Consider the following 20,943-nt stretch of genomic DNA (forward strand, 5'->3'; position numbering starts at 1 on the left):
CTGTAGTGCAGTGTCCAAACTACCATGTAAGACTCAATGAGTCTTCATACTGCTAGCAGCAGTTCAGGGACCATACTTGGAACTGCTGCTGCAACATGCTCTGCAAAGAGGAAGTTCCTCAGCTGAAGGAAGAGTTATTGCTTCCCTAGACAAGCCTTACCGCCTGAGTGAGAAAAGCTCTTATTTAACCCACCGCTGCTTGTAGACAAATATTCATCCTGTCGCCAAACAGGCTGCCCTGAGGACTGTCCTGCTTACAACGTTACAAAGCTTCACCTCAGGCTCTGTTCTGCTCACCTTTGCAACTTCAGGGGTGAGGCCTAGCAGAAGGCAAGGCTCCTACCACAGCACTGCCAGGCAGCAAAAACCTCGCCTAATGAGAGACGGATGCTGGCAGAAAGGCACACGACTGGCCCTGAAACAAACCACCTACGATTACGCTTTTCTCCACGGCCTGAAACTTTTCCTCCTGTCTCTTGCTCTAGCATACTCTGGCAGGACTTGACTTTTAAGGAGAGACACATCTTCCACCCTGCCTGCGGCACTGGTTCCTCCTGCTCTCCTGAGCAGGCGATAGCAGGCGGACTAGGCGCTCACCGCCCTCGGCGGGCCGCAGCACCGCTCGGAGCTGAGCCGGGTCTGCTTCCTCGTCCCGGCCGGCGGCGGTGCAGCAGCGCGCGAACAGAAGCTCTCAGCCGCCTCTCGCGTTGGACTTTCACCCTCTCCCGAAGCGCACTGCCTCACCTGCGTAGGCAGAGCGGACGCCACCCACTACGGAAAGGAAACGTATCCGCCCCAGCAGCCGGCGCGGGGCCCCCCGGGAGAGCCTCGGCCCGCTCGACCGCCCGGCAGCGTCGCTGCCCCTGACGCGGAGACGCGGCGCTGCCCCCACCGAGCGCCCGCCGCCACCCCGCTCCCCTCTCTCACCGCAGCTCCGGTCTCTGTTGTCCTCCTCCTCCTCCTGTCGCCACGCATCTCGCTCCGCCGAGTCCCGCTCCCCGCCCTGCGCCTCCACCGGCACCACGGTGAAGTTGGTGGGCATTGGCGCGCCGCCGAGCCGCACGCGGAGCCGGGGACGCGGCAGCACCTCCTCCGAGGTAGCGGGCAGGGTGAGCTCGGCGCTACCGCCTCCCTCACGTGAGAGCCGTTTCCTCGGGCGGCGGGAGGTGGTGGCTTAGTGCCTGTCTCCACCTCCTGCTACCGCCGCCCCTTTCCTCGGCCGAAAGCGCTTAGGCCGAGGCTGTCGTGCGGACGGCGGGGGCCGCCTGGGGTGCGCCGCAGGGGAAACGAAGGCGAGATACGGTGTCGGTGAGGGTAAATAGGTCCAGCCGAGTGCCGTTGTGAAAGCGGCGTGAGGAGGGTGTGTCTGGCCAAGTGTTTGGAAGATAAACTGGATTATTTAGTTTCGTTTGTTTGCTTTCTAGCCATGGCTATTGGGCACGAAAAAGCTCCTTCTCCTTTGTCGTATCTTGACTTCCGTACGTGCCTGCAGCACTAGGGCTGCCAGGCTGCTGCTTCTCAGTTAGCAGCAGACAGAGGCTATCTTCCAAAGGAAACTAGGGCCAGGCTGTAGGGCGCTGAACCTCTAAGGGATGACACCATGCACGAGTCCTAAGCAGGAGTGTAGCAGATCAGCTTTGGGATACTTTTAGACAAAAGAAGTCCTCTGCACACTACAGAATTGTCAGATGTAGACGGTTCCTAGAAATCTGCTCTACACAGCAGCTGTCGGTTGCAGAGGACAGCGGAAGGCTCCACAGTCCATGCTAGAGTGCGCATATAAGCTCTGAGCCAGGGTGAAGCAAACTCCAGGAATCAGTGAATGGGCTTATCAAAAAATTAAATATTCATGATGTAGCGTTTGCGATGAGCAGTAGCTCTCGATTACCCTAAACTTCCTTCCCGGTGCAGGGAAAAAGTGGCAAAAGCAGGTTTGGAAACGAGAGCCTTTTTTTTCTTCTGCTCTTCTCCTTTCCCAGCAAAGTTCTGTAACAGAGCAGAAGAATTCCGTCAGTACATACCAATGCCTTTTGTAAGAGGACTCAGATAGGTTTGTGGGTCGCATGCCTCAGTGGGATATCTACCTAACGCAGTGATTGAGTAGAGGCCTCCAAAGAAGTGAGTGGGAAATTGATTCTGGCCATCAAAATGATAGTGAAGTCACAGACGTGGAGGTAGTAGGGCTCATAGCAAGGAAAGGAGAGAGAAAGAGACATAGCAGCTGGATAGCTAGTATGGTCTTGGTAGATCTGCCCCCATTCAAACTATAGTATAACTACAGTAATGGGAACGTAGCTACGTGAAAAACAACTGTCTTAGGAACGTCCTTCCCCTGTGCTGTTCTAAACTCCAGAAAATGAGTGGAATACTGCCTTCGTTAGTGACAGTAGATTCACAGTGTTACTAATTTTACTGCAGAGGCAAGGATATTTTGGAGCACATTTTAGTTTAATTTCATCATGGTACAGGTAATTATCAAAACTAGTGATACTAAGAAACCAGAAACAATGATAAATTATACTGACAAATGTAATTATCAAAAATATATAAACGTAATAATTCTCTCTTCAAAACATGCTGAATAGTGTCCATAGAATCATGCATGAGCATTGAAAAGAAAATCAGAAGTAACTAACTGGTGATTTTTGAGTACCATCCATCTGGTGCTTCAGAATTCCACTGGAAGAAACAAAGAAACTCATGTACAATGACATAGATAAAAACCTTATCACGGATGGTAGAGTGGTGAGAAATTAGGATTGTGGTGTTTAATTCTGATTCAATTTAATTCTGATACAATTTCTATGTCTAGGAAAGGTCAAGAGCCAAAAAATAAGAAACTTTGGAACTAACAACTTTTGAATGAACAGAGGAACCAATTTCTTTTAAAGCTCCCTTCTGTTGTAAACATGGAGATCCACATGATGAAGTGTAAGTGTAATTCTATAGAGAAAGAATGGTAAGATCAAACAGGGTTGTGGATTATCTCCAATTACAATGGATACTCTGGAGAGCTGTGATTTCTGAGCGCCCGGATTCCTTTTGCCCAATATGAACCAGAGAATGGGAAAAGAAACTCTATTCTTAAGTTGTTTTTCTTTTTCTTTGTTGTTCATTTCAACGAGCGTGAGAGAAATAGTGTTGGAATACGTGCCAGGTTTAGCACTAGATCATCTTTATTGTACCCTTCTAGGAATAAGAAATGAAAGAAGAGCAAAGGTAGAATGAGATTAAGACATTGTACAGATCTGTGTATAAAATGCACACTGTTGGAACGATGGATTACATCATTAATTAATAATTCATGAAAAATTACATCAGAGTTTTTATATATATAAATAAAACCCAAATCTCTCAACTTGTGACAATATTGCTTTGGACCACCACAATGTTTTTGTTTGGCAAGATGGGAAATAAGAGAGGGGAGCTGAAAACCGTGGTGCACTTGGGAAATTTTGATCTTATTGCAATCATGGAAACATGGTAGGATGATTCACAAAACTGGAACACCACCACATTTTAGAAGGGATAGGCAATGTAGGAGGTGTGGGTGGAATCATTGCCTTCTGTGTTAAGGAGTGGAGGAGCTCTGAGAAACAGCCAGGAACAGGCGGAGAGCCTGTGTGTTAAAATTAGGGATAGGACCAATAGAGGACAGTTGGTGGTCAGGCTCTACTACAGGTTGCCTGTTCAGGAGGAGCCTTTTGATGAAGCCTTCATTTGTAAGCTGAAAGAAGTTTCACACTCAAAGGTTCTCATCCTGATGGGTGATTTCAACTAACCAGATATCCACTAGCAAGAGAACGTGGTGAGCTGCAAGTGATCCAGGAGACTCCTGGAATCCATTGACAATAACTTTCTGATTCGGATTTTGGACAGACCAACAAAAGGTGAAGTGTTACTGGAAACGATGCTCACTAATGTGGAGGAGGTTGTTAAAGATACTGATATTGAAGGCAGCCTAGGCTGCAGCAACCACACCCTGGCTGAGTTTATGATCTTGAGGAACACGGCACTAGCAAAGAGTAGAGTCAGGGCCCTGAATTTCAAGAAAGAGATCTGTTGATTGTTTAAGGAATTGTTGAATGAGATCTTCTGGGAAGAAGACCTTAGAGACAAAGGAGGTGAACAAAACTGGCTACTCCTTAAGGATGCCTTTCTGAGAATGTTCCATTTCTGAGAATGTTCAGAATAAGAAAGGAGGTAAGGGAGGCAGGAAACCAGCATGGCTTGGCAAGGGCCTGCTGGTCAAACTGAGGGTAAAGATGGGCAGGTACACACAGTGGAAGCAAGAGTGTGACACCTGGGAAGAATATAGGGATGCTGTCCAGACTTGCAGATATGGGATTAGGAAAGACAAGACACAGATGGAACTTGGTGAGTGTTGCGGTTTTGTGGTTTTCTGTTAGTATTCCTCATCACAACAGTCAGCAAGACTCTAGACTCTCAAGACTCTAGACACTGTACGAGTGCAGTCAGTGCAGTCTTCCTTTTCTAGCAACTGCCAGCTGTGAATGAATCTGTTCTTCATTTTAAGAGCATTATATAAAGAATTAAAGACCATTATGTTTCTTGGAACTTACTGGTTTCTTATTAGGCTCATCATTTTCAGTTTCAGAGTTGCATGTATGTATAACCAATTAAGGGCACTGATGGAGATATCTGGCTGGTACCTATACAGAGGGAGTAGCTAATTTTACAAACAAGCACAAGCTTGGCTTGTGCTTACCAAGCTTTATATAAATCTATACAGGAGAAAGAGAGTTTCCAAGCTGAGATGCAAAACAAAAAGGGTAAATCTCGAGTCAAACCTGTCCAATCACAGGAGGCACCAGTATCAATGTCAGTTGCCCTTGTGGAGGGGCAGAAGTGGAAATGGGTGTCATCAAATCTAGAATGGAAAGAAGAAGTAGAGGAAGATCCAGGTGAGGGGCCTGTCCCAAAATCGCCATAATTGAGAAAGGCAACAGAAAAAACTAAGAGACATGGAGATAAAAGTGAGGAGGAGGAAGTCACTGTTACCACTACTCATAGATCCCTGAAAATGGCTGAAATCTAAGGCTCATGAAAGGAGCTCATACGGCACCCAAACAAAACTATTGTCACCTGGCTGCTTTGGTGTTGGGACAACAGGGCCAGTAGCGTGTTTCTAGATTGCAACAAAACTCATCAACTGGGAAGCTTTGCCAGAGACTCAGCTATTGACAGAGGAATTAGTAGATGTCTGGACGGAGTTGTCACCCTCTGGGAAGGAGTGTCACTAGCTGTGAAGGAAAGATATCCCTTCAGAGATGATCTGGAGCCTGAGATGAGAAAGTGGAATACTGTTGAAAAAGGTATCCAGTATTTGAGAGAAACAGCCATGGCAGAGATGTTGTATGACCCCATGTTTGTTCCTAACAACCCACCATGATCCTGAGAGAGTTAGGAGTACATCTGATATATGGCAGAAACTCACAAGAACAGCACTGGAAAGATATGCTGGTATACTTGTAGTAACGTTCCATAGGGTCCTCGATGAGGACCAACAAAGAAGACCCCAGTTTTTGAACTGATTGTTATGCTTCAAAACTTTGAACAAAAATTACCTCCATCCCATGCCTCCATTTCAGCCATTTCCCAGGTAACAGAAAGAGTAGATAAACTGGATAAGATGATAGATAAAATAATGAAGAAAAAACAGGACGGTATGTTGGAGGAATTGTCTCTATTGATTAATTGTGATGAACTTATGGCAGTATCAGAAACACCTGATGAAGATCAAGATGATCAAGAGTCTGCTGAAGGAGCTGATCAAACTGATTAAAATCTCAGCTATCAAATGCAAATGTCTTCCTGCTTGAGCAAATTACAGTACTAAATCTATGTTGCATACTGCCTTGTAGAGTTACTTCCGTAAACATGGAGGAAACATGAAGAAGTGGCATAAAAAACCCAATCCTGCACAACAAGCACAAGTGAGACAATTGCAAAACAGATCAACCCCCAATTATATTGCTCCAGTTACTGCAGATAACCAAGACAGGGGCCCTGTCCTCAGTGGGGGGGGAAGGAAAACTCACCTTTTAACAGCCTCATATGGCCAGTGTGTAAAGCCAGTGGAGAGTGGAGGCTGACGGTAGGCTACTGTCTGAATGAAAGCACATTCCCACTCAGTGCTGCTGTGCTGGACATGTTAGAACTCCAGTATGAACTGGAATCAAAAGCAGCCAAATGGTATGCCACCATTGGCATTGCTAACACCTTCTTTTCCGTTCCTTTGGCCACAGAATGCAGGCTGCAGTTTGCTTTCATCTGGAGGGGTGTTCAGTATAACTAGAACCATTGCCCCAGGAGTGGAAACACAGCCCAACCATTTGACATGGGTTGATCCAAATTGCATTGGAACAGGGCGGTGCTCCCGAGCACCTGTAGTACATTGATGGCGTTGTGTGGGGTGATACGGCAGAAAGTTTTCAAGAAAGGAGAGCAAATAATCCAAATTCGTGCTGGTTTTGCTACAAAACAAAGTGAAAGGACCTGCCCAGGAAATTCAGTTCCTAGTAGTAAAATGGCAAGATGGGCATCATCATGTCCCAGCAGATGTGATCAACAAAATCACTACTATGTCTCCACCCATTAGCAAGAAAGAGAGACAGTCTTTTCTGGGTGCAGTGGGCTTTGGGAGAATTCTTGTTCCAAACTACAGCCTCTTTGTAGGCCCTCTTTATCAGGTGACATAGAAGAAGATTAATTTTAAGTGGGGCTCTGAGCAGCAGCAGGCTTTTGATCAGATTAAACAGGAGATAGCCCATGCCGTGGCCTTGGGGCAAGTGTGAATGGGACAGGATGTAAGGAGCATCCTTTGTACTGCTGCTGGAGAGAAAGGTCCCGCTTGGAGTCTGTGGAAAAGAACTTGGACTGTCAACACAAGGGTGAATTATTTCTAGCTCAGTGGACCCATGAGACCTCAGACCATCGAGGAAGAGATGCAATACATAAGTGGGCTGGAGACAGAGGGGTGAATTTAACTATGGACACTATTGCACAGGTTATTCATGACTGTGACATATGTGCCACATCTAAACAAGCAAGAAGACGAAACCTCCCTGGGGGGAAGGGCAATTGCAAAAGTATAAATATGGGGGAGTGTGGTAGGTTGATTACATCACCTTGCCATGAACTCATGATGGTAAACATTATGTGCTTACCGTGGTGGAGGTGGCTTGAAACATATGCAGTACCTCATGCTACTGCCCAAAACACCAAATTCAGTCTTGGGAAACAAGTCCTGTGGTGACATGGCACTCCAGAAAGAATTGAGTAAGGTAATGGAACTCATTTCAAAAATTCACTTGTGGATATTTGGGCCGAAGATCATGGCATTGAGTGGATTTATCATATCCCCTATCATGCATCAGCTTCTGGTAAAACTGAACGATAAAATGGATTGTTAAAAACTATATTGAAAACAATGAGTGGCGGAACATTTAAGCACTGGGAGAAGCATTTGGCAGAGGCCACCTGGTTGGTCAACGCTAGAGGATCAGTCAGATTGGTTTTATCCAATCCAGCTCCCTGCATGCTGTAGAGGGAGATAAGGTCCCTGTGGTACATGTAAAGAGCATGTTGGGAAAAGCAGTTCGGGTCCTTCCAGCTTCTGGGAAGGGCAGACCCCTCCATGGAACTGTTTTTGCTCAGGGACCTAGGTCCACTTGGTGGGCGATGCAATAAAACAGGGATGTTCAGTGTGTGCCACAAGGGAATTTGATGCTGGGGGAGTGCAGTCAGTAATTCCATGTGCATATGTATATAGATATGTGTGTGTGTAATGCATGTTAATTACGGTTTGTTTGTATATAAATATATGTCAAGCATGATGGAGTGATGTGGAATAAGGGGTGGAATGTCGTGGTATTGGGTTTTTTGGGGGGTTTTTTGGGGTTTTTTTTTTTTTTCCGTATTTCACATCAGAACATCATATAAAGCAGTGGGAGTTGAAGAGTTGATGGTCCGTGGACTGCCATTTTTGGGTGTTTGGTTTTTGAAGGCAAGGGGAGAAGCAGCATTTCCCCAGCATACTTTGCACCCAAGGAAGAAAGGTGGAGGTCCTGGCAGGTCAGTCTGCCTCTCTCTCTCTCTCTCCATCTCTCTCCATCTCTCTCTCTCCCTCCATCTCTCTATCTCCCTCTCTCACTCCCCTCTCCTACAGTGTGGGCCCACGAGTCCCCTGCCATTGGTCACAGGATCTGGCCAGACAGCCTGTAAACTGTTAACACTTTTATTTTTGTCCTCTCTTCTTTTCCAGACTGGTGGGCCTGGTGTCCCCACTTAGATCTAGAGATAACTGTGACAGTGAAGGATGTTAAAAACAACAAGAGGGGATTCTATGAGTATATAGGTCAGAAGAGAGAGGCTGAAGAGAGGATACCTTCTTTGTTAAATGGAAAAACAGGCTTCTCTGTATCTGGCTATAACAGATACAGAGAAGCCTGAAGTACTCCATGAGTTCTTTGCCTCCATCTTCACTGGCAGCTAGAATTCTCACATCTCTGAACATAAACCTCTCAGTGTGAATTTGGGGAGCAAACTCTCTCCCACTGTAAGGGCAGTGCAAGTTCAAGACTGATTCATGAGACTGAATGTGTACAAGTCCATGGGGCCAGGTGACATGCACCTCAGCATCCTGAGAAAGCTGGCTGATGTGGTTGCCGAGCTACTGTCTATCATATTTGAAAAGTCATGGCTGTCAGGCAAAGTCCCCAGGAACTGGAAAAGGGAAACATTGCTCCCATGAAAGGGAGGAAGGAGGACCTGGAGAACTACAGGCCAGTGAGCATGAGGTTCTATGCCTGGGAAGGTCATGGTACGGATCCTCTTGGAAGATGTTTTAATGCACACGAGGGACAAGCAGGTGACCCAAGACAGCCAGCATGGCTTCACCAAGGGAAGGTCATGCCTGACCAATCTGGTGGCCTTCTATGGTGGAACGACAGCATGGGTGGACAAAGGGAAGTCAACTGGTGTCATCCACCTGGACTTCTGCAAGGCCTCTGACATGGTCCCTCACCACACCCTGTCATTGTTTTATGTTTGGTTTTTTTTGATCAGTATTCCACATCATAACATCATGTAGAGCACAGGGACTGGAGTTAATGCTCCAGTTCCATGGATTGTTGATATTTCCGTGTACCTGGTTCTCAGAAGAGAAAAACTACACATCCCAGAGGACTTTCACTGTTCTGTTTCCATTTTCCATTTAGAGGGAAAGATAAAACTGCTTGCAAGTCACAAGATAGTCCCTTCTTTTCTTTTATTGCTCGTCACTGTGATTGTGGAACAACTCTCTTATGAAGACAGGCTAAAGAAACTGGGCCTGTTCATCCTGGAAAAAAGAATGCTTTGGGAGACCTAATTGCAGCCTTCCAAAATTTAAAGGGAGTTTATAAGCATGAGGAAAATCAACTTTTTACATGGGTAGTGTATGGGAACTGCTGAGTCACGGCCTGAACCTCTGATTAATCACCTGAGGTGAGCCATGAGTCAGCCAGAGGAGCACAGGTGAAGGCAATTCACCCCTCCTGGACCTATTTAAGAGCTGGCTACCAGAGGGGAAGGATCTCTTCTGGAGATCCCCCTCTTTTGGTATCTTCTAGTGAGCTCAACTCAAGGGTAAGCTCTTCCACTTATTCTCTTTTGTGATCCTTGTTTTCTTTGCCTTACTCTTTTGATTATATTGCGATTATAACATCTTGGTTATACAGGTAGATAGTGATAGGACAAGTCAGAATGGCTTTAAACTAAATGGGAAGAGACTTCAATTAGATGTCAGGGGGAAGTTCTTTACAGAGAGATTGATGAGGAACAGGTTGCCTGGAGATGCAGTGGATGCCCCATGCCTGGAGGCCAGGTTGGATGGGGCCCTGGGCAACCTGATCTAGTACTCCATCTAGCAGCTGGCAACCCTGCTTTTGGCAGGGGGTTGTTAGACCTTGATGATCCTTGAGGTCCCTTCCAAACCAAGTCATTCTATGATGCTATGAGCGCAGCAGGCACACCATTAATTCAAGCAGATAGATCCAGGTGGACGTTTATGAAAGCTGCTCTGTAATTAATGCACAGCAGTCATGCCATGAAAATGAAGAGTTGTTCAGCCAGCTTATCTGGGTGAATCATCAGATTATGATAAGGGAACTGGGTACAGAGCTGAATATTGGCTCCAGTGCTTTGGAAACAGTTGTGTCAATCTTGGAATATTACAAATTTTTCACTGTGTGGGTCCCACAAATGCTTACACAGGAGCAGAAAGAACACTGCAGGAAAGCTTGTCAGGACCCACTGAACCAATACAGGGCTGAGGGTGACAGTTTTCTGGATCATGTCATCACCAGTGATGAGACATGGTGTCACCTTTGCAAACCAAAGGGTTATAGTGGGTGAAATGATGTGCACTGTCTTTTGGGATAGGAAGGAGGTGATCCTTTTGGACTTCCTGGGACCTGGACAAACCATCAGCTCTGACCACTACATCGCAATGCAGATGAAGCTGAAAGCTTGAATTTCCAGAATCAGGCTCATGAAAAAAGAGACACTTTCTCTGGCAACATGGTAATGCCAGGTACCATACCAGTTTGAAGACCATGGTGCACATTGTCAATCTTGCCTGGGCTGTTCTACAAAACCCACTGTATATTCTGGTTTTATTCCCTTCTGGCTTCCTCCGGTTCAGACCAAAGAAAGGTGGACTATGTGGGCAACATTTTTCTAGCAGCAACATCATAAGATCTGTGAAACAGTGGGTCATCTCCACTGGTCTGTTTTTTTTATGAGCATGGAATGCAGGCTCTCGTTCATCACTGATGAAAATACATAGCTAATGTTGGTAACTACATTGAAAAATAGCATTATGTAGCTGAAAATTTGCTCTATCAAACAGTGTTGTTACACTTTTCGCATTTGTTATAGTTTCCATGAAGATAAATAGGAGGCATTACTTGTGGAGCAACCTACAAAGAAGACATTAATCTTATTAACAAAACTGATTTAGATGGAATCTTCTATTCAGCACTCAGAAATAAACAGTCCGAAAACAGATGTAAGGGGATGTGAAAGTATAAAAAATCTAATTTTACATGAAATAAAAAAGGGTTAAATTAAGGCTAATAATCAGTATGTTATAAATATAAAACATCTGATAAAACAATTTTGATGAGGCCTCTAATATAAATATTTACTCATGTTGTCCTATGGGTTATTGAAATGTTGAATAAGACAGAAAATAATAGTAATAAAGATGAAAGAACATACAGAGTAAGTTATGCATAATGTAATTGGTCATCACTCACTGGCCAATGCCCAGCCAATTCTCAAGCACTGGCAACCCTCCTGGCAACCCTCTTCAATTTTATAGTTCAATGTGATGTCATATGTTATGGAATGATACTTTTGGCCAGTTTGGAGCAACTGTCCTGATTTTGTCCCCTCAGCTTTTTGTGCACATTCAGTCTCCTGGGTGGCAAGAGCAATTTGAGAAGCTGTGAAGTCCTTCAGTTAGTCGAAGTACTTACCAGTAACAACAAAATATCAGTGCTTTATCAACATTATTTACATCCTAAATTTAAAAAGCTGCACCATACCAGACACTAGGAAGAAAGTTAATCCTACCTAAAACCGGGACAATGATAATCATGTTTTGAAGGAAAGACAATCTTGACATTTAAGTTTTGCAGAACAAGATTATATGTCTCAATGGTTATTCTAGTATTACAGCCCATTTGGTTTGGTATCAAATTCAAATTAGGATTTGCTCTGACACTTTTATTTTTGGACTTTTATAGTAAAGGCTGTGAGTGACAAAGATTGCAATAATAGGTGATGGAGGAAATGTTTATAATTGGAATGACACATACAGGCACGCTGCCATAAGTACATCAGAAGGATCAGGACTGCAGGAAACAAACATTTATTTTGATAGAGCGTTGGAAGGAAAGGGGACCCAAGAGAGTTAGTTGACATTTTAAGTACCACTTGGATGGTATCCTGGTGTATCAGCGTGTTTGGAATCGAGGATGAGGCACAAAACACGTGTTCATGCACATTATCAGCCAAAGTGAGCATTTAAGTGTTTTATTGCATATATACCAATCCACCAGGAGACTGGTGCGATTAGCCATAAGGTATGGGATCAGTAGGCTCAGGACCTTGCAGGCATCCCTGCAGAGGCAATGGTCATTACCACCATTCCTGAGTTCTTTTGTCTGAAATGAAACACACTGAAATGTGTGATTTCCATATACCATACAGTTTGTTCTGCATGTAGGTCTTTGGATAGTTACCAAAGTTAACTATCTTCAGTATGGTTACTGCAACTGCAGCCTTGCACGTGACACCAAGGATCATTTCAGTTCAGACATGTAGGTCAGAAGGTACCTTTAGGCGGTCAGACATTCCATTCACACCTGGGAAGCCTGATCTAGAGGCTGGCAACTCTGCCCATTGCAGAGGGGGTGGAACTAGATGATCTTTAAGGTCATAGAGCCATTCTATGGTTCTATGATTCTTCCAAGCTCATTTAAGCATTTATTCCACCCTCAGCAACTTTGCTGAAGGTATGTAGCTGAGTCAAATGGCTGACATACAACAGGATTATGGTACTGCTCAACAGGACTTGGATAAACTGGTGAGTTGGGTGGAGAGGAACCTTATGAAGTTCAACAAATGTAGTGTCCTACACCTGGGGAGGAATAACTGCATGCATCAGTACAGGTTAGGGGGATGGCCTGCTGGAAAGGAAGATGACCTATGGAGAAGGACTCGTGGGTCCTGGTGGACAACAGGTTGGCCATGAGTCAGCAGTTTTCCCCTTGTGGCCAAGAAGGCCAACGATATTCTGAGGTGCATTAAAAAACTGTGGCTAGCAAGTCAAGGAATGTTCTCCTACCCCTAAACTCTGCCTTGGTGAGACCCCATCTGGAGTACTGTGTCCAGTTCTGGGCTACTTGCTTAAAAAGACAGGGATCTTCTAAAGAGAATCCAGCAGAGAGCTGTAAAGGTGATGAGGGGCCTGGAGCATCTCTCTTGTAAGTAAAGGCTGAGAGACCTGGTCTCTCCAGTCTGGAGAAGAGAAAGCTGAGAGGTGATCTCGTAACTTTAAAAACATATAAAGTGGCGGAGACAAGTGGATGGGACAGACTCTTCAGTGGTGTGCAGTGACAGGACAAGGGACAACAGGCAAAAACTCTAACACAAGAAATTCCATACAAACATGAGGAAGAACTTCTTTATAGTGGGTGTTACTGAGCACAGGAACAGGTTTCCTAGTGAGGATGTAGAGTCTCCTTATCTAGAGATACTCACGACCTAACTGAACACCTTCCTATGCACTTTCTTCCTTACTGTAGGGAACCTTCTTTAGCAGAGCTTTTGGACTTGATTCCCAGAGGTCACTTCCAATCTCTGCAATTCTGTGATCTTGGGGAACAATAACTCTAAAAACAATGCAATGTAGTTCAAGTTTACTATTACACTTTTCCAATCTGACAGTTGACTTCTAATGAAAAAGCTAAACCTTCTCATCCTGTGGCTAACTTGAAAGCCAGCTATTGTGCTTTTTATTTCCTGAGTTGACAAGTCTTTTATGAGGAAGAACGTCACACTGCCATCAGCCAATTCTTTATGGTCTTTTAACTCTGTAATCATGCAGTTCAGTTTAGCACTTAGAATACAGTTCAATTTAGCACTTCACAACAGACATCTAGAGAGTCAGTGTTTCCATTGCCCAGGTGTTCATACAAACGGTGTCTGTGGAGATGCTGCAGTAGCTTTCTGTGTCTGAAGTAAGGCTTCAGAGGCGATTGGACTGTGCCTCTGCCTTGCAGTCAGAACACATGAAAACAGAAGCTTATGACAACTGTTGCAGATAGTCACTGCCAACAGTGCAGTGTTCTTCATGTGGAATTCTCTGACATTGGAGCCTGGTATAGGGATTGTCCTTTTCTACTCACAGTAACTGAGATTGGTCAGTACAGAAGTTTCCAAAGTGCAAGTCATGTCAGCCAGAGGAGAAGAAGCAGGCTGAGAAACTTCCTAAATGAGATCTGATTATCCTAAGATCTAGTCTCAACAGTTAGAAGTTACAAAGAAACATGGAAAGAAAAAACATATTGTGTTTTAATTTGAGGAATTCTGCATAAAGCTGCTGAATTGTTCAGTACGATAGTTGAAAAGGCCACAGTAGGCAACTTTGAGACTCAGCTTAATTTGTTTCAGCCAGCAAAGCTGGCTGTTTGAGAAGTGATCTTGTTCTAACGTAACAATTCATTTATGAGGAAACACGACAAAGAAATCTACTGCTTCCATCCTTCTCCATCTTGAGTGATACCCAAAACTTTCTGCAGGAACCTGAGTGCATTAATAGACTGTAATTGCTTTGACCCACAACACCTGGGTTGCAACCATGCACGTGCCATTGGTCCAGGGTCTCCAATTAAGTTCAGGTCTGGACTTTTGATACCTACCTGATCTATGTCAGAGGTGTATTTTCTTACAGTTCCATCACAGCTATGCTTGGCTATGGACTTCACTGATTTAAGTTTGCCTCACTTGTACATTGTGAAATCAGGCCCTGGCTATGAAGTTCTTCACCCTGCCAGTCTTGTTACAGTACTTTGCTTTCTGCCCAAAGGGGGAAATCACTATTCCCTGATTCTTTCCTGGACAAGGCCCTTGGAAGCGTGATTTACCTGTGGAGTTTTTCACTAGTATAGAAAGCTACACTGCCAGAGGACCTTCCCAAACTAAATTTGTTTCTTTTTATTTCTGATTCTGTACTAGCCCAAATTAGAGAATTTGATCTGTAAAAAAAAAGGGGGAATTAAAAGCTTAGTATATTATTTCTTGCCTTCAGCCTCTACATCCGCTCTTTTCCCTTCTACTTTTGCCTGTCTTTATCAGTATGGTGTGTTGTGTGGACACCATGGTACAAGTTCCAATAGTTCATTGTGTTCTACACGAAACACTAAAGGAATGTGAATTGTAACATGTCCCATCTTTTCTGATGATGAAACTGAATGAGATCAACCCCTCCTATGAAAAAGGCCAACTCGTGTTCTGGTGAGTCGAACACTGCTGACTTGGAGCTTTCAGAGTCTTAATTTTTGTTCTTCCTTGTATTGTTTCACATCTCTTGCAGAACTAAATTTTCCATTCTTTCCTTCTCTATAAATCCTTTAATAACAGCCCCGTTCCATGTTTCATGCTATTGTTTTCTTTCTCTTTTTTTATCTGGGTAACTTTTACTCTACAGAGAAACAAAGTCACACAGTGCATCTTAAAACCACTCTTGTAAAAGAAAAAGTGTGGAACAAACTTGTCTGTAAGATGAAGGTAGCAACACCAATGTTTGCTCAGTACAGTGGCTTGACTTTTGCATATGTCCCTTCCTCTTTGCCATTGCTAAATCTCTGCACTGTGGGAAACACTAGCTTTCACTCATCATTCAAGTCTTTAAAGCAATTGTGCCCCCAGCCTCTGACAAAATGAATAGCCTCTGTGCTCTCTCAGTAGCTTCTGTCAGGGGAGACAGTACTATAGACTTTAAGCAGTGATATTGCAGATTAATCATTGCCAGGTTGCAAGGTTTAAATTTGTTGTAAAAGTTCTGTTATGTTCAATATGTGTGGAGAACATTTTAGAAACTCATATTGAGTTGTTCAAGGAGCAATACCCAGTCAAATGAATAGCAGGTAAAATCATTACAGTAGTACAATAGACTGATAGACTTACAATAATACTTTCCAACTATATACTACTTTGCTTTAACAGTGTTTTATTGTTTTGCTGGCACAGAGTGCTTAGCAGAAGAAAGAAAGAAAGAACAAAACAATGCATAATGTGCAATTGTTTTTCCTCTGAAGGAAGGAATGCTTAATGCTGGCAGCCGTTCCTGCCCATTAAGAACCACTTATTGTTGAGCAGCAGTACTGTCTGGTTTCCTTATATACACCCTTCCTGAACGACTCCTGACTTCCCTACTGCACAGTACTGTAGTTACAGTAGAAAGAATAGGGCCTAGCTTCTATCATATTCATGTAGGTTACTATTTTGGGATATGAGAACAGCACAGCTGAATCCCCTCAAGCAAGGAATGTTTAGAATCAGCCTGAAGAAGTACAGTAAGTACTAAGTCAAAAGTTGTTATGCTAAAAGTAAGCATGCTCCTTCTGTTTCTAATTAAAAAACTTTTGACAGTTACATGCCATATTGTTCAATCTGTCTTCTAGATGAGGACACTCAGTGGATGTGCAAAATCAGGGTTTTCTCAGCTTTGTCTGAATTGCAGTTAGCCTGTGCAAACAGTCTGATTCTTCATGTGTCAAGTATCCTAAACACCAGCATTAAGGAAATTTTGTGAAGTGAAATCAGGTATGGATTGAATCAAACAATATGCTTGTGGTGTTAACAAGAAAGTAAGTGTGCTTCCTCTATTCTGGCCATGCGTGTGTGTGTGTGCATAATGTCAAGGATTCCTCTTGGTTGAACATTACTTCATCTTGTAACTTGTCCATCACCATCAGATGAGAATATTTCATCTGTCTGTAGACTCCACAGTGGTTTAGGAGTGACACATAAATCTATCAATTTTACAGCTTCTGTAGATTACAGAACTAACGTCTGAGAATTCAAAAAACTAATAAAAACAAAGAAGGAGAAAAAAAGAGTTTCTTCCAAAATGCTGATCATAAAATCCTGAGATGTCTGTTACAGTTCATCTCTCTTCCATTAATTACTGTTATGCTTCTCTGTCAATAGCTGTGATGCAGACAAGTTGAAAACACACACAAAGATAACTGTAAATATATGTGTCTGCTTATAAAGAGATTCTGGGAGGTTCACTTTTATGTATGTGAGTGAGAGACCTCGTTCTGCAGTCTTTTTCCTTGGGCGCTGTCTTTCTTTTCAGTCGAGGAGTTGTAAAACAAAGTCGGAAACAACAATGAAGTTCTATGAACTACACTTTTTCTGTGACAAACTGCCCAATTATTTCTCAATAAAGGGAGGAAATATCTTTTGTGTGTTAGGAAAGTTGGCCAAATTCAATTTGCAAACTGATACGGAACGCCTAATGTAAATGAAACCTCCCTATAACCTAGAGCAGTGGCTACAATTACAACCTCAAATTTGATTATTTACTAAAATTATGTTATATCATGCTTAGATACTAAGTATTTTTATTTCATATATTAAACCAGCCAAATAAATATAAAAACTTATATCTATATTAGATTTACTTTAAAAAAAGCCCCATAATTTTCACAACAGTTGAGAATGCATAGTCACAGTGGATTTTTTTTTTTTTTAACATAAATAGTGCATATCTGACCCATTTTTGCCATACTATCCTCCAGTAAACTACAGTTGGACAGCTTGATTGCATATGGTCTGGTGGCATGGTGGTAGTGGGCTGACAGTTGACTTGATGATCTTAGGAGTCCTTTCCAACATTACTGATTCTATGATTCTAAGAAATAAATGGAATTGTTCAGCTGTGGAAGAAGTACAGAGGCAACTGATTCCAGAACGACATCTTCTGGCCATCAGAGAGCATGGAGGCAAGAACCAGGTTTCAGTTTATTAAAAAAATAATAATAGTAACTGTAAATCAGTAGCAAATGTAGCTGTGGTGGGTTCCAGGAAAACATAATATGCTGTGGCTGCTTCTTGCTATATAGACTTTGATCACACTTTTAGACAGATATTGTGTGCTGCAAACTTACTGGCTGAGAAATACTGGTTTGTTTTAGAATTGTTGTCTACACATCTACTAGCACTTGTTTGCACAGCTTTTCTTCAGGCTGATTTTGCCCTACAGGAATAAATGTGCTGTAATGCAGAAGTGAGTGCCGATTTGTGCTGCACACTCATTACACCCTCAGCTGTTTTCTAAACAGTGTGGGATACTGTTTGCAAAGGTTGGGTGCTGAGCATAGCCTTGTAAATCTTCATGGAATATCACCTATTTTGCAACAGGGAAGATGGCCTGAACCAAGGAAATTTGCTTAATTTTACTTTAAACATGTAGAGCATAAACAAGAGGGCACTGTTTTCCCTAGCAGCTCATGTGGCAATGATTTTCTGAAGTCAGACTCAGTAATCCATGGATATAGACATGGTCCCTCAGTGCATACACCCAGAAGTGTTTCAGATTATTAATTCTTAGCAGAGAACTAGAATGATCATGTATTTATCTTTTCTAAATGTAGGTAACTAGAAAACAACTGTTATTTATTGCTGGAAATATTTTGTCACACTGGAATAGAAGTTTTCTCTATTTTTTCCGATATTCATATGAGTGCATCGCGTCTACAGTGAAACTAATAAAGTTGTTTTTGTATCTTTGCTTGGTGGTGACCTCTTAAAAATAGTTGGCCATGAAAAGAAAAAGTGTGTATTTTTCTTTAGCTTATTGGTTTAGCTCTCAAAATCTTAGTAAATATTTCCAGAAGAACTTGTCAGTACTGACAAAGATAGAAAAGAAGATGATACTGCAGAAGTTATATTTGAGTTGCCAAGGTATGTTATTATTTTCTGTCCCTCGAAGTAGGTGTTATGGCCAAACTGCAACCTCATAAAGAACTCAACTTTCCTTATATTTTGAGAAAAATGATGAAAACTATAGTTCTGTCGCTGATGTGAAGGGGTAACTGTGGCATTACTACTTCTCCTCTCTCTTTTCTTAATGAAAAAGAAATAAATCATCTCTCACAATGACCAACAAACTTTTAACAGGACAGCTTTGTAACATTAAGAGGCCTTTCTTGATGCTAAGATGATCAGAGGGCTGGAGCAGCTCTTCTGTGAGGAAAGGCTGAGGGAACTGGGCTTGTTCAGCTTGGAGAAGAGAAGGCTGTGGGAGACCTCATGGTGGCCTTCCAGTGCTTGGAGGGAGCATAGAAACAGGAGGGGGAACGGCTGTTTGTGAGGGTGGATGGTGATAGGACAAGGGGAATGGTTTTAAACTGAGACAGGGGAGGTTTGGGTTGGATATTAGGAGGAAGTTTTTCACCCAGAGGTGGTGAGGCACTGGAACAGGTTGCCCAAGGAGGCTGTGGATGCCCCATCCCTGCAGGCATTCAAGGCCAGGCTGGATGTGGCTCTGGGCAGCCTGGGCTACTGGTTGGCGACCCTGCACATAGCAGGGGGTTGGAACTGGATGAGCATGGAGCTCCTTTGCAACCCAGGCCATTTTATGATTCTATGACAGAGTGAGGGACTCATTTAAATATTTCATAGTTTTAACGTATGCAAAATAATGTGTTTTGCCTTCCCACTTCATGTTTGCATAAACTTTCTATTACCTAGATAAACTTAGTATACACTTTCTACTGAAATTGTCTTATATCTATCAGCCAGGACGTTTTGGCAACCCTCCTGGACATATTGAGTACAGAGTTGGAGACCTATCATGGTGTCCTGGATCTGGCCAATGCATTCTTTGGCAATGCAATTGCTGATGAATTGCAAGACCCATTTGCCTTTAATGGGAGGGTAGGCAGTAGGCCTTCCAGGTCTTACCATAAGGGTACGTGCATTCTCCAAACTTCTGCTACAATTGGGTGGCACATGATTTGGCAGAATGGGATAAATCTAATGATGTAAAACTACATCATTATATTGTTTATTCCTCTTCTTTTTCAGAAGTGCTGGAGAAAGCGGTAGGCTCCTTGTTGCTTACCTGCAGGAGAAAGGATGGTTTACCAGTGCATAGAAAGTCCAAGGGCCTGAACTGTCAGTAAAATTCTTCAGAGTTATTTGGTAAGACTAAAGTCTTACCCAATGCTATTACTGATAAAATTCAAGTATTCCCTGTATCAACCACAGTGAAACAATTAGAGGAATTTCTGGGCATACTGGGATACTGGAGAACCACACTACCTTGTGCAGATCTTAAGACCTCTATATCAATTAACCAAGAAAGGCCAGTTGTGGCATCGGAAATGAGCAGAAAAGGATGCTTTTCATCAGGCAAAGTTAGTTGTTAAACAAGCAGAGGTGCTTAATATATTTGGTCCAATTCTCCCCGCAAAACTGGATGTACATGTGACTCAGGAAGGGTTTGGTTGGGGACTGTGGCAGCAGCAGGTTCTGTTCATACCCCTCTTAGTTTTTGGTCTCAGTTATGGCAAGGAGCAGAAGAGAAATAAAGTATGACTGAGTAGCATTTATTGGCTACCTATTCCACACTGCAGGCGGCAGAACCAATAACACAAACAGCAGAGGTAATAGTAAAAACAACACTGCTTAGTCAGGAGTGGGTGAAAGATCTGGCCCATATTGCTAAGAGAGGCCCAGGTTCAAATGGTGGCATGCTGGGTTGCCTATCTGGGGCAACACAGCTGTTTGTCCTCTTTGCCACTGAAGGAAGAACTGCAGAAAACACTTGGCCCAGTGACATACCCCTCCACTCCAGGAGGTTTCCATCATTCCACCAGAGAAGAGTCCCCTACAAAAAGGGGAAATATCTGATTCCAGAGAAAGCCTCGTACATGGATGAGCCCAGCAGATGAAATCCAAGTAAACGGTGTGTAGCTGCATATCATTCCTCAACTGAGACAATCTGGTTTGAAGAAGGGGATGGGCAAAGCAGGTCAGCTGAATTATGAGCAGCATGGATGATTTTAACCCAAGAGCCAGGTGATGGTGCGTTGAACATCTGCACAGACAGCTGGGCAGTCTATTGAGGGCCTTGTAGTAACCTGGAAATGAGGAAGTGGCTTGGGTCAGGTGACTAGAAGATTTACCTGCAGAGAACTTTGCTTGCTGGTTGCACAAGAAGTTGTGACATGCCAGACAAAAAGACAATGCAGACAACAGTAAAAGCATGGAAACTGCCTGTCCAAATGTCAGGTACCATCCAGGTATGTCACAACTGTGAAGTTTGTGCCAGAATGCAACCAAAGCCACTAC

General features: G+C 43.3%; 1 protein-coding gene and 1 long non-coding RNA gene across 4 annotated transcripts in view; one reads left to right on the forward strand and one right to left on the reverse strand.

Moving 5' to 3' along the window:
- The window catches only part of SLC12A7 (solute carrier family 12 member 7), a 67,713-nt gene extending 66,548 nt beyond the window's left edge, over positions 1 to 1,165 (reverse strand). The window contains exon 1 of one of the 3 annotated variants that reach the window (XM_048940714.1): positions 928 to 1,165. In XM_048940714.1, coding sequence (XP_048796671.1) covers positions 928 to 1,042 — 115 coding nt within the window. In that variant the 5' untranslated portion in view covers positions 1,043 to 1,165. The remainder of the gene's footprint in view (positions 1 to 927) is intronic. The other 2 variants (XM_048940712.1, XM_048940713.1) reach the window with 2 other exon arrangements.
- An 8,438-nt stretch (positions 1,166 to 9,603) lies between these two features.
- LOC125691401 (uncharacterized) lies at positions 9,604 to 11,071 on the forward strand. The gene is made up of 2 exons (XR_007376113.1): positions 9,604 to 9,651; positions 10,447 to 11,071. It is a non-coding gene; the product is annotated as an uncharacterized LOC125691401 (long non-coding RNA).
- Positions 11,072 to 20,943: the final 9,872 nt, after the last annotated feature.

This window comes from Lagopus muta, chromosome 3, assembly GCF_023343835.1.
Source record: "Lagopus muta isolate bLagMut1 chromosome 3, bLagMut1 primary, whole genome shotgun sequence".
Taxonomy (NCBI): domain Eukaryota; kingdom Metazoa; phylum Chordata; class Aves; order Galliformes; family Phasianidae; genus Lagopus; species Lagopus muta.